This window comes from Exophiala spinifera (assembly GCF_000836115.1).
Source record: "Exophiala spinifera strain CBS 89968 unplaced genomic scaffold supercont1.9, whole genome shotgun sequence".
Taxonomy (NCBI): Eukaryota; Fungi; Ascomycota; class Eurotiomycetes; order Chaetothyriales; family Herpotrichiellaceae; genus Exophiala; species Exophiala spinifera.
The window spans coordinates 1,643,744-1,657,024 of record NW_015622521.1 but is presented as its reverse complement, the minus strand read 5'-3'; the positions used below and the strand labels follow the sequence as shown (position 1 = coordinate 1,657,024).

Below are 13,281 nucleotides of genomic sequence, written 5' to 3'. Positions count from 1 at the left end.
TGTGGGAGAAGTGGTTGGGATGGGGAGCATTCGTATTGACTCCACGCAACCGATATTTGCAGCGCCAGCCTTGCGAGACACTCTATAACCTACTCCTCGTAAGTGGGACATATGTATCTCTATCTGGAGCTGAGTGACGAGGCTGAAGACCGCATTTCTTGCTCCTCATCGCGTTAGTAAGACAGATAAGCGTCGATATCGGCGGAAGCTGAGTGGCCAGGCCGGTCACCGGTTTTTGGGCGCAAAAGACGTATCTGCAGAGGTGGCCTGAAGCATGATTGGATGAGCCGAGTGTGAGTGGCGCCGGATCCCTGCCAAGCGGACTGATTGCGCGGCATGTGAAACGCAAAGGGGCATGCAAGGGCGAATGAGTCATGGCTCACTCTTCGACCTCTCACTCCATTCCCATATACGCGATGTCTCAGTCTCACCACCGTGCCATATCCTGCAATGAGAATCGATTCCATGTCTTCAACACGTGCATTGGGCATCGAAGTGCAAAGATGCTCACCTGCGACCAGCGGGCTGGTGACAGTGACGCTGGTCTGCGGCCTCGGCAATTCACTGCGCTGATCCGCAATGGGAGATTCAAATGGCAGAAAGCTAGTTCCAACTCTTTTGGCCACCGTTACCTTTCCGTTGATGCCCACCGCAGAAAAATTGGAAGCACGTGCTCGAGCCATGTAACTCTGTCGTGTCCCGCAGCGGCAAACCACCAAATTTCTGCTCAGTCCAGCTTGTCAGGTTCTTCGCACTCTGTTTGAGGCTCCCTCCGCTTTTGAAGCAGGGAATAATGGTACAAACCAAAAAGGCCCGGTGCATGCATGATCTAGGGGCTGGATGCATGACAGGGGCCTTGGACAGAAAGAAAGGGGCAGAGAAAGCGCATGCGTCGGAGGCAAGGTAGGGAGCAAATCCAGACTCGGCTAGGCCTCTTCCGGACTAGCCGGGCAGTAGTCACTTTTAGCGTGCCTTCCGATGGCGGGGTGCTGGGCCGCAGGCAACAGTATAAATACCGCCTTGCCCTCCCACCCGCGCGACTGCACCCGACCTCTTGCTTTCTGACATTTTTTCTTGGCTTGGCGCCACACCACTACCCTCGCCTTCCTTCCTCCGCATATCCATCCACATCGTCAGGCACCCCAAAGCAGCGCATTTCGCATTGCCGCATAACTGCCTGCGACATTCCTCTCCTCTTGTATCCGTTAAACGATCCAGTTCTCCCGCTGAATCGTGCTTCCCATAAACCCTGGGCGCTTTCGCTATCGGACCGCAAAAAGAAACCCCCCCAAAACCCCCCAAGAGGATTCCTTCTGCGATCGCCCTTGCCGTTCTCTACAAAAGAGCAAACCAGGCACAAAGAAAAATCCAATTAGACAGTCTGCACTTTCCGCAATAGTAATTCGCAAAAGATCTTGCTTCCTCTTGCTTCCTTCTTTCGCGCACACACGCACCTCATCGTCGCTCAAAAGTCTACACGAGACCTGGTACTGGTGGTCAACTGTCGATTCCAGACAAGAGATTCAAGTCGACGGTCACATCAGACTACAGCAGTTGTTGTTTGTAGGGGAGACATTGAGTTGTTCATCTCCCACATCTCGGTACGACTACCACACCCTCCAAAACCTTCCTCGTCGCGCGCGGTTACGAAGCCTGCCTGCGGTGCGGTGAAGTCACTTCGAATTCACTGCCCTCTGAGTCGAGCCTCACCGACTGACCCGACGAAACACTCTCCTTCATCAGCGTTCTCAAATCTCAAACTCGGCGTCGTCCTAACCTCTGTCTCTCAGACTGTTCCTATCGCTCCTTGGAGGTTTCCATCCACAAGGACATCAACTGCGACCGCTTGATTGCGCCGCAGTTTGGCAATTCTCACGTTGCAATCATGGAGTCTCTTACCACTCATCCCTCCACCGCACAACAGGCCAAGGCCTTCACCTCTCCTGCGTCCCTCTCGTTCCCCGGTGGCGCCGGGGACTTGACACCGCCCTCCTCTGAGAAAGACGGACACAACCTCAATGGTGGCTCCTACGCAGATGGAAAGATGAACGGTTCGCAACCAGGAGCAAATGCTCTACAGGCTCCTCAGACCCCGAGCGCAACGCCTGGTGCTGGAGTGAGTGGTATTGTGCCTACCTTGCAGTGAGTACTCATCCCTTTGTTGCCCAATTTTTCTTGGTCAGCAGAGGTTAACTTTGTCCGAAAAGAAACATCGTGGCAACGGTCAACCTTGACTGCCGTCTGGACTTGAAGACAATTGCACTTCATGCCCGTAATGCTGAGTACAATCCCAAGGTAGGTTCAGGTTGATGTCTAGCTGCACATTGCCGTGCTAATTTACTTCAGCGTTTCGCTGCCGTGATTATGCGTATTCGAGACCCCAAGACAACTGCTCTGATCTTTGCATCAGGCAAGATGGTCGTCACGGGTGCCAAATCGGAAGATGATTCGAAACTTGCCAGCCGCAAGTACGCTCGTATCATTCAAAAACTTGGTTTCAATGCCAAGTTTACCGATTTCAAGATCCAGAACATTGTCGGCTCTTGCGACATCAAGTTTCCAATCCGATTGGAAGGTCTGGCATCGAAGCATCACCCCTTCAGCTCGTACGAGCCTGAATTGTTCCCTGGTCTCATCTACCGCATGATCAAGCCAAAGATCGTCTTGCTGATCTTCGTGAGCGGCAAGATCGTACTCACCGGTGCGAAGGTCCGTGAGGAGATCTACCAGGCATTTGAGCAGATCTACCCAACACTATCAGGTAAGCCTCGCAATGTTGGACGAGAATCTACCAGACGAACTAACATGCTTGCTAGACTTCCGCAAAGTCTAGATGTGTCGGTCGAAATCTCTCCCTACACCGTGTATCAACAGCATTGCGTGTCCTCTCCTGACAACGGTCATATTGTCGAGGTTGAGTGATGATTGCATGCATCATCACCCACAACCTACCATCTTGCTTTTTTTTCTGCCCGTGTCACGACTATCTATGAGCATTGCAAGGCGTTCTTGAGCGAGATTCTTTCGTATTTTCCTTTCGGGCTTGGGCACCAAAACAGGCGGGGTGCAAGGCCTGTACATCAAATTAGACATGGAGGTTTTCATCGACTCTTAACGGGCATCATCGGACGGTATTCGGCGCGCTGGTCGAATTCTCGTTTACCGTCAGATTGCGGTTTTTCTCAGCTTCACCTCTGGATGTGTCACGGTCGTCCTCTTGGGAGGCACCGTCGATCATCATGTTTCGGCGAATGTTCCACACGTGGAATTTCGTTCGGCCGCGGGGATCCGCATCTTGATCTTTGATAACTTGGGGGTTTCCACGGCTAATGTTTTATTTCTCTTCGAAAGCCGTTATGGTCGTCGGTGGGCGTCCATCAGATTGTATTGATGAAAACGGGTGGGCTATCGGAACAAAAACGTGGCCGGATGGGCGGGAGGTGCCGGGTATCGTGATCGGTGCTGAGATATTGCTAGATCGAAAAGCATGGACAGCATTGCATGATAGCTCAATATTATCTTCATCCTTCCCCAAGTGAAATCTTTTTTTGTCTGTGGTATTCTGTGAACTGTGTGGCTGACGTTTTCAATGCGCGGAGAGAACAGAGGCAAAAAGTCTGAAGGTGTCGTAGGTATTTGCATTCGTTCTCTCATCTGTACTCTTGTTGGTTATTCAATAAGGGCAAGTTTTGAGGCTGACCTGGGAATTTACCATGGCAGCAAATATTGTGCGGTAGGTAAGGAGTCGTTTCGTCGTCTTTGATAACGTGAGGGGGGTGTGTGTGTTGTGAGTGTGAGACATGATGGTTCGACAGAAGAGGAGGGTGGTTGGTAGTCGGGGTTTATATAATTTTCTTCTTTTTTTTTGAGGACGTTCGTTTCCTAGGCGTCCATCCAATCCCCGTTGGGTACCTCGTTGGTAGGTACCGACCCGTAATAGTGAGGACCATCTGTGGTGACGAATGATGTGATGGGTATAGTTGACAGACAAAAGACACCCTTTCCCTCTTCCTCTTTTCAAGCCGCTTTAAGGTCCTCAAAAGAGGCTCGACGTCGGTTGGTGTTTATCCCCCCTTTTTGGTTGGTGTGTGTGCTGACCGTGCTGACTGTGCTGCTGCGGCGGCGGCGGCGGCGGTGGTGGTTATCATAGTCCGGTGTCAATGGTAGGTAAATGTCAGTAGGAATCATGCCAAGTTGACTTGACGGCGATCATGTTGACTTTTAACTCGTCCGTAGGGGGAGGGGTGTAGAGGAGTGGGTTTGTCGAGGAAGGGTTGGGCTACAAAATAGGGTAGAGAGACTCGGTCGTTCTGGTTGGGATTTTGAAGAGGTGGATTTCGGGTTTGGTGCAGGGTTCGTGCAGGGCTGGTGCAGGGCAAGGGTCTGTTTGCAGGAGGTACCCGTATTCATAGGATGGGAGGAGGAGTGGTGGTTGTAGTGGTAGAAGACGAAGAAAAGTGATTACTCGTGGAGTAGAGTAGGTCGTTTGATGAAGAGTTGTTGTGTGTGTGAAGTGGGATTTAGGTGATGTGTGTTGAAAATGCCGTTTGACACGGAAAAAAGAAGACATCAGGCAATCAGACTCACTGACAGATCAACCGACTGACAGACAGGCAGGCAGACTTCGGTATGGGATGTATGATCTGCAGGTTATGATAGGGAGACGTGTGGTTTAGTGACTGAAGTTCGTTAAACTCGGGGAACAATTCACCCTCATTGCTGTCGTCGTCATCGTCTTCATCTTTGTCGATGGTCGGTTGTCACGGAAGACTAGAGCGGTGTGAATTGTACTGAAGTTATCCGAGTTGAGTAGAGTAAAGACGAGTCGCGGATATTGGTTTGTACGTGTCGAAGTAATAAGAGAGGGCGATTGCTAGACACGTTCTTCAATTAAGTAGGTTGGTGGCATGGGTGAGTGAGTCGGAGAAGGTTAAAAATGCCGTCTCTCGACCAAACGCGCCTCGAGACGCGTTTTCTCACTCCTTATCAAGACATCTAAAAAAAGATATCTTTTCCTTCATACACGCCCCGTATGAATGAGTGATAAAGTGGGAAGTAGGGGGTCTGTGCATTGTTTACCGTGCCGCACGAAAGTACGGACAACCCCCCCCCCCCGGAGGCCCTGGCTGGCGAGACTTGCCCCCTTTCCTGCCCTCAAAACATAAATACCGGGTACGTACAGTGTGATACATCGCATGTGTGGGATGGTGTCGGGCGGTGTCAGAGGCTGGCTACTTTGAACAATTCGACTCTGACAGCGGATATTGTAGGATGATGGCTGCGGGAGTATTGTAGCTAGTACTTGTCACCATGTCAGGCAGATCAGGAGCAATGGTAGATCTTTGTTCGAGAGTCGAGATCTACAGATTTAGTCAATGAATCATGATTCCACACAACGGAGGACACAAAAAGGACAATCGAATCCCCGTAAAAAACAGGGGGGAACAGAGGAGAGAAAGCCTGATGTGAAACAGTGAGACACTTCGCATCCCGGAAATGCAGAAGTATCAAGTTCTCTGTGCAGTTGTGTGGCTAGATTTGTTTCGACTTTCGTCCGGGGTCCAGTAGTCATTGCCACAGTCGATTTATCGCGCTCCGCATCAATGACATGGATGGCGACACTGACAACATCCCCGGGTCGAGATCATATCATACTGGGAGTCGGCTCTTTCCTACATCTCTCCGGGACACGCGAACACCGCGTTCAGGCCGTGAGACACAGATCCGTCGATATTGTTGGTCTAGACCGTTCTTTCCACCAGACCCTTCGATTTTCCCCGTGGCCGAACTAGGGGGTTCTTCTCTCGCCTAATGCTGGAAGCCATCGAACAAGGTACGAATAGGATGAGCCAACTACAGTCTCTTCATGTTTCAACTGCAGGCCCTATCCCAGACGCACCCAGCCGTGGAAGCTGGTATTCACTTGCAGAAACGGCCCAGGACCATTCAGAGGTGTTTCAGACTTCCAAGATTATTCCGATACGCGGCTTGCTTGCAATAGCTAAGCGCACTGGGAACGCGCCGATTGATACGCCAGACTTCAACTTTCTCAACCTTCGTCATGATCCACCTGGGATATGTCACCCCGGAATCTAATTGGAGACTGTCAACGACAACTATGGCTCATCGACTGGGGATTTGCCGGTGCATATCCTCCGATCTAGATTACTTGTCAAAGGCAAAGATTGGTCATTGATTGAAGTTTTCCTATACAGGCTCTCTTCGTTATCTGGATACGCCACCGGGAGCGGGCGAAATCTCAAAGGCCTTGCAGGGTGCTGTCATAATCGCCATCAACACGTCTGATCGGTCCGTCCAGCAGTCATCACTTAGAGCGAGATCGTCAGCGCAGTGTACTGCTTCGCGACGGCGGCCTTGATTGGTCCCTCTATCGTCGTACGATAGAAGATGTAGCACGTCTTGGTGTATGAGAGAAATCCGTCGCTTTCGAAAAACTCGTCCGTGACAATAATTGGCTGCCCATCCTCGACTGTTTTTTGGATCCTGTCGTGCACAGTGTCACTCTCAACCAGTTTGAATCCGTAGACGACTGCGACTATGTACAGCTTCTGTCCGGGACGTTTGTCGAAGGTGTCAACGAGGTAGAATCCGGTGGCGTTGGCAGACCCAGGGCCCACCGTTGGCGTGATGTTGGTACTGCCATTGTTCTCTGTGGTGATGAGGAGGGATACATCCGTGGAACTGGAGTACGAGTACAGAATGCACAGTGTCTTTTTGGTCAAAGGCCAGGGGTCTGTGATGTTTAGGTTACCGGTATCTACGGTCAGCATGGTGCCGTCACCCGAGATGGACCTCGTCATGTTTGGCTTCACATTCAAGTCCGCCCAGTAGGCTGCCTCGATGGTCAATTTTGGCTTTGGTTCGCCCTCATAAGGGAAGAAATTGAAGTGTGAGTCCTGATCCAACAATCTCAGCGTGCTCAGTAGATTCGCCACATCCGACGTGGCCAAATCGAAAAAGTCGTTCATTATCACGCCCAGATGATCGTCTGCAAGGCGATCCAGGGCCTTTGTCGTCAGCCAGGGCAATGTCTTTGCATCGCAAATCGCTTTGGTCGCGAGAAGGCACTTGTTCCCGCCGGTGATGACCGTGTTCGCAACGACATCGTTATTCTCTGAAGCAGTCCCCTGACATTGGAAAATGGTGAATTGAGTGGGGTTGGTGGCTCTCGTCTGTTCCTCGATGTCATACGTCTCAAATTCTGCGATTATCCGATCGCCTTTCAGATCTGCGTGGCGATCGCTTGAATAATTATCGTAGGGCTGCGCATCTGGTTCATCATTGAAGAAGAAGATGAGGCGCTCGTCGTTAGATCGCAGCTCAGCAATCGTCCTCTCTTCGGGCGGGAAAGAGATGGTCTTGAGTTGGTTGCCGTTGGCAATCGAGGCCTGCAGCTCCGAATCGAGCAGCCTTCTGACAAAGTCCTTGTCAGGATGCGACTTGCTGTAGTGATTGAATTCGAGACGAATTACCACAATCTCTTGTTCATTCTCTCCGAGAAACTCGACCACGTCGTGGAAGAAGGTTTTCAGAGGAACTCCGGGAATCATGTTGTGGTGGAAATAATACTCGTCACTGAGCCAGGGGGGGCACGATGGAATCTTGGATGCGCGAAACTCGAAGTAGCGCGCCCCCAAGGCCAACTGAGTCTTGATGTCGTCCTTTTGAGTTCGGGACAAGGCTTCGACCACTTTAAGGATCAGCCCGGGCGAGAGGGCGCGGAATGGCTGGAGGTATTGCGGAGTCAGGGGAAAGACTGCTTCCTGAATCATGGACCATTTATCCATGCTGAGTCCAGCAAGTTTCTGGACAGTTTCCATCGAGAAGATGCCACAGTCATGCGCACATGGGAGCACAAATTTGCGGAAAGACTTCTGCTCTTGGGGTGAGCCTGAAGGAGCAACATCTCCCATCCAGTTCGAGCGTTTGGGGGCGACGGTGACATTTAATTGATGTGACCTTGGTAGACCTGCTAGGCCCGGGCCCGCATCATACAGGGTGAACTGAACCATGTGGTTTTCGAAGATAGTTGTCTTTTGAAAGCCTACATCTTTCATGGTCCCGCTGCCCAAACCACCCCAGAGGGAGTCGACCTCCTGCCACTCGAAGCAACACTCGGTCCCATTTACTTTGACCACCAGCTGGAGCTTTCCGACCGTCTCGAAAAGACCACTGATGTTGCTACTATCCAGGACCATTCGATTGTTTGCCCAGGGGCCTTTGGTGGTCCGTTGGAAGGTCGGCGTCGCAACAAATAGGCCAGCTTGCCATGTACCCGCTTGATCAGCCATCTTGTAGACAATTACATCTTTACCAAAGGGCTTATTTTTGTTGGTCAGGGATATCGACACCTCATACTGAGGGCCATTGACGAAGACATAGCAATGAATTGGTTTCTCCCACATAATGAGACCCTAGGCTGGTGTCCTTGAAGAGGGTTCGCTGGGGAAGCATACAAACGGCTTGTCTGTAGCGGGCGGCGACCACGACTTTATACTCGGCGCTGCCCATACTCGCACTGGCCGGGAGTGAAAGCTGACCGATGTAGATCAAGCCGAGTGGAAAACTCGTCCAGTAGAGCACATGCGCCTGGAAGGCATTGTTTTGATATTCAGCCAGCCATGTGCCGCTCAGTCTGGATGCGCAGGACTTAGCAGTGGTCGCTCTGTCGGTAGCATGTTCGGCCTGCAGCTCATGAATCTTAAACAGCTCACGGCGGACGAGTAAAGTGATCTAGGAGTGTTGCTGCAGCAGAGAAAGTTCGTGCGCGCCCATGGCTTGCGCTGCTTGTGCATTTGGTGGTTGGACTTGGACTCTTTAGGTAGTTTCAAACCGACCAAAGTGTGAGGAACTCGTATTGACGAGAGCCTCGCCCTAAATAGTCTTGCTGGAGATTTTGAGTTGTCGAGCGGCAGGCGTGATCTGCCGTTGCGCTGCGGCCGTTCCACTTGCTCTTGTGCACTAATAGTTCGAGTGACCTTGGAGCTGAAGTTCTCAGCTGGCCATCAGAGGCGCTTCCTGCAGCGAAGCGTTCACCGCTTCCTCGAGGTCCCCATCGCCTTCGCTACCAGCTTCAGCTTTGAGCCATGGGATCAGTTAGCGGGTGTGATATCGACTGCCCAGCGCTGCATTGGTGCGTCGGTGCTGTCCTATCGAGGAGCAGGACAACCTATGACGAAGACATTGAGAACGCACCGTTCTTTGGCAAGCGGATGGTCGAGATGTTGAACACGTTTGATTCGACCCGGAGAATCATGGGATCAGGGCATTTACGTACATACGAACACGTACTGTACATCGATGTGGGTCTTCATCCTGCAGGACTGCAGGACTGCATGAAGCTATTGAGCTCGATGGCGGACTCATGTCGTCCGGCGACGTTGCCCTCGCCCAACCCGCAAACCCCGCAAACCCGCCAATGGAAGGGCCACGTGCAAAGTCACGTGTGATAGACGTTGATCGGCCGTAGGTTTCCCGAGTGGACTGAGTGGTCCGCCGTAGCCCCTCCAGAGCACGGCCCGTAAAGTGTACGAGTCAAGGCACGTACGTAGGTACTCAGTGAAAGTACTGTACTCAATACTGCATAGCTATATATATCCATTGGGGCAGTTCTTTTCTGCGCTTTCCAAGTCATCGACATCAACGTCAACGTCAGCAAAGACAGTTTCGACGGTGCCGCAACGACCGAGCCTACCAGCGAGAGCTATGTCAACATTGACTTCGGTCCTGAACGCTCTCACTTCTCAGGGTTTCATCGCTTCTCTGTGATTCGAGATCAACCGGCTGCGGGAACAGACGGCAGTATCCAAGACGTCGATTTGCGCGCTGGAGGTGCTTCGAACCGCGTGAGAATTGCCTTCTCAGCTTTGGTGTGCAATCCAAGTCGAGACCAGCCGTCTGGGCCGAGGATTCTCCCCGCGTTTCACGAGTAATATACCATGTTGCTGTTCCGCGAGGACGTAGAGGAAGTATTGCGAGCATGATCCCCCTTGATCCTTCAGGGAGATCCGTTGGCTTTTCCTTCCTCGTATCTCAATGGCTCCGTGAGGATGTTTGTGTCGCAAGGCTCTCCTCTCCGCCAAGGCAAGCGACGTGGGCTTCGCGAAGCCCCCGATTCTGGACAATATGCAACCGAGTACTTCAGTGCTGTTAGCTCTCCGTTTTCCTAGACATTCATGCTGCCGCGATTGACCATGTCTGGTTCACGTTTTGGCCTAGGTTTCTCCGAGGACTCCTTATACTGGTCCTTGATTTTCACATCGAACCCGAGGTTGTCTCTTTCCAACACTCCACTCCGCTTGATCACCCTCAGAAGGGTCTTCGCATAGGAATTGGAGCTGGCGCTGATGTAGACGGTAGGTTGAAGATGGTCTCTGTCGGCGCCTACCAGAAAGCTTTGCAGGACCACGGATGTGCTTGAGTTGTTCGAGCGTCCCGGGGTATGCATGATGATGCCTCGTATCTGGAGCCTAAGCTCTACCCACGCGACAGTGCAGACGGTCCCTAGCGACCACAATTGCTCGTCGCCATATGTTCGCTCTAAACGCACAGTCTCATCCTTGTCCCAAGGTGTCCAACGAGGCCCAGGCCTGTCACGTTTGAGACAGCACAATACTTTTAAGAACAGACTATGTTCAACCTCTCGTGCCCGCTTCGTCGAATCCACACCCCAGGTGTCCCAGTCAGACCTGTAAGTGGTTGACTCTTCGACGGTCGAGACGGATGGGAGTGATGGAAAGGCAGAGGTCCCGACATCGGGAGATGGCTCACCTGGCGCGATACCAGGGGTCTCAGGACCGCTCAGGACATAGGCCGACTCGCCTTCACTGGAGGGATTCGGCATACCACCGCAAGCATCCGGTATATCTTTTTCTCCTATTTGAACTACAACGTCTTCAATGGATGAGGCTGAAGTGATGGAGGAAAAGAGGTGACAAAGTGGGAGGGTGACGACGGCTGAGACGGTGACGTGCTTCAGCCTCCCCAAAAACACACCCGACGTGTTTGATGCTGATTCGACTACTGCGAGCGGGGTCAAGCGTGTCTGAAAGTGTGCGAGGCGGTTTTTTTGTGCACAGCCTGATGCTGGGAAGTAAGAGGCTGGAAGACTGCAACGAATAGCACCCGTCGCCTTACACCACAACCTAGTTCCTGCTTATCGTTGAGATTTGTTTGGTGAGGAGCATTAGCCATCGCCAATTTGGATACGAGATTCGATGCGTCCATTCCGTGACTAGACATCCTAAGGCTGGAACTGCATGGACACCCATGGGTATATGGTCTCTAAAGTTCCCTTCAAGATGACGGCCAAGTGCGTCGCACGGGCACCGTACCTTAGCTACGGTACGAAAGTCAATTTGCTGCTAACACCATCTCTGGCATATCATCCTATACTACACTCAATGGACCACGATCCATTGCAAACCCCACTAAGTCCCGCGAGGCTCAGAAGATTAGTGACAAGGCTTTGGGGAGTGAATCTACACGCTCAAGGGTGGCGTAGCACATTTCGATCTCCCTAGAAGCCCATACTGATCGGTTCTGGGTAGTCCACAAGGGTTCGACAGCGCCGCTATATCGATAGAGACACTACTTCGCAACTTCTCACAACAGCAACACGCAATAAGCCGTTTCGGGGAATTGTACCAGTTGGTCGATTTTCTCAGGGATCCATATATCCAAATCGAAGACCGCATTCGGCTTCTCAATCTAGTACGACATCCACCAGCAGGGTTTGCTGTACAACCTCCTCCACTTCCTGGTGGCGTACTGGTAGGCACTGCTTTGAACCAGCATGTTTTGAATGGTGCGGATACAAGCAGATTTAATCTCTTCGTGACCCCGTTTGTAGTTTCAGACCCGACCTCTTGCTGACACCGTCTTCTTACATATAGAATCAGCAGATTTCCAACTCGATAGAGCTAGCGTGGAGGATATGGCTCATGCTTGGAATAGGACTTGCGGGATACGATGGGTGGGCAGGAGAACCAGACTACCATTGGCCTCCTGTTCAGGCCGGGGTGAGTCAAAACATCAACTTTGCCTTTACCCACTTCCTTCCGGAGAATGGACCAGGTCCTGAAACACATTACAACTTCCAAATCACAACGCCTGCTCTGCAGTCCCGGGGTACAATAGCAGGACTCGCAGGATTTAATCGAGCGTACGACCTCGACCTCAACACGCCCGCTCAGCAGGCTCTAGGAAGCATAAGGAGTCCAGGTGGTCTGTTAGATGAAGATCTCGATCGCACTTTCTCTCGTCTATTTTCGTTAAGGGACATGGAGCGACTCGCCGACTTTGAAATCCAGTTCACCCCGAATCTGCTCAACCACCTCTATGTGGAAAAGTTCAAGGGGGAAAGGTTTAGCTGGAGGAGCTTGAAATTCAGCTGGAAGAAATTTCGACCGGTTGTTTTCATCTTTCAATATGCCACGCTGTTGGATCAGTTACGCACCAAGTAAGTGGCATTGAATACTTCTGTACTCGTTCGATTTTCCTGATGGGATAAAAACAGCGATCTCCGAAACCATCGTGAACTCGTCGAGGAGACATTAAGCACCCTGGGCCTCCTTATTCCACAGGATGAACACTCTCAAGAATGGTTCACAGAACGGTGGGAGAAAAGCAGGCGGAGTGACGGTCTCTATGAGGTGGATCCATCCGCAGGACGCCAGACGGCAAGGTCTCGCCGAGTTCGCGATTTCCGTTACTGGAGGACCCGTCTTCTCATTCTCGAGAGGGAGTTCGACAACACCTCGCCACAGACCCCCGTCTGGATGGTGGCACGACCGACGCCGCGGACGCGATTGGGCGACCTTCTGGTGCGCTGTGGCCGCCACCATTTTCGCCCTTGTCGCTCTCATCGTGGCTGTAGTCTCGACGGTATACGGAAAGGGATCATGGGATCAGTCTGTCATCGCAAATGGATATGCCAGCCTCGCAAGTCAAAGTGCGGCCGCAGCTGCAACGTCGAGTTCCCTGTCCTCAGCTGCCAGGAACGCTTCCACGTCCTTCCTTGCGACAACCATTAACAACTGTTTCGTGGGATGTTGCTACGAGACCATGACAAGTGGTATAATCGTCGTCAACCCAACGTCGTCGTCGGCACGACCACCCTCTTCAACGTTGCTCAGTTCAGCGACAACTGATTCAGTAGTTATTAATTCAACATCCCCAGGTGCAACGTCCCCCGACCCGACGACTGTTAGTTCTACGTCTCTGGGTTCAACGTCTCTGGGTTCAACGTCTCTGGGTTCA

At 51.9% G+C, this 13,281-nt stretch overlaps 5 protein-coding genes across 5 annotated transcripts; 3 read left to right on the top strand and 2 right to left on the bottom strand.

The window, feature by feature from the left end:
* Positions 1-1,885: 1,885 nt before the first annotated feature.
* Positions 1,886-2,922, top strand: PV08_11625 (TATA-box-binding protein; the record flags this gene model as incomplete). Its single annotated transcript, XM_016385933.1, has 3 exons — positions 1,886-2,142; positions 2,208-2,295; positions 2,347-2,922. The coding sequence occupies 3 exons, from the start codon at positions 1,886-1,888 to the stop codon at positions 2,920-2,922; spliced, it is 921 nt and encodes a 306-aa protein (XP_016230877.1).
* Positions 2,923-6,329: 3,407 nt separating this feature from the next.
* Positions 6,330-8,426, bottom strand: PV08_11624 (uncharacterized protein; the record flags this gene model as incomplete). Its single annotated transcript, XM_016385932.1, has 1 exon — positions 6,330-8,426. The coding sequence occupies one exon, from the start codon at positions 8,424-8,426 to the stop codon at positions 6,330-6,332; it is 2,097 nt and encodes a 698-aa protein (XP_016230876.1).
* A 681-nt stretch (positions 8,427-9,107) lies between these two features.
* On the top strand, positions 9,108-9,953 carry PV08_11623 (uncharacterized protein; the record flags this gene model as incomplete). The annotated part of the gene is made up of 2 exons (XM_016385931.1): positions 9,108-9,323; positions 9,609-9,953. The coding sequence occupies 2 exons, from the start codon at positions 9,108-9,110 to the stop codon at positions 9,951-9,953; spliced, it is 561 nt and encodes a 186-aa protein (XP_016230875.1).
* A 233-nt stretch (positions 9,954-10,186) lies between these two features.
* PV08_11622 (uncharacterized protein) lies at positions 10,187-10,864 on the bottom strand (the record flags this gene model as incomplete). Its single annotated transcript, XM_016385930.1, has 1 exon — positions 10,187-10,864. The coding sequence occupies one exon, from the start codon at positions 10,862-10,864 to the stop codon at positions 10,187-10,189; it is 678 nt and encodes a 225-aa protein (XP_016230874.1).
* Positions 10,865-11,963: 1,099 nt separating this feature from the next.
* PV08_11621 (uncharacterized protein) lies at positions 11,964-12,898 on the top strand (the record flags this gene model as incomplete). Its single annotated transcript, XM_016385929.1, has 3 exons — positions 11,964-12,481; positions 12,539-12,637; positions 12,691-12,898. The coding sequence occupies 3 exons, from the start codon at positions 11,964-11,966 to the stop codon at positions 12,896-12,898; spliced, it is 825 nt and encodes a 274-aa protein (XP_016230873.1).
* Positions 12,899-13,281: the final 383 nt, after the last annotated feature.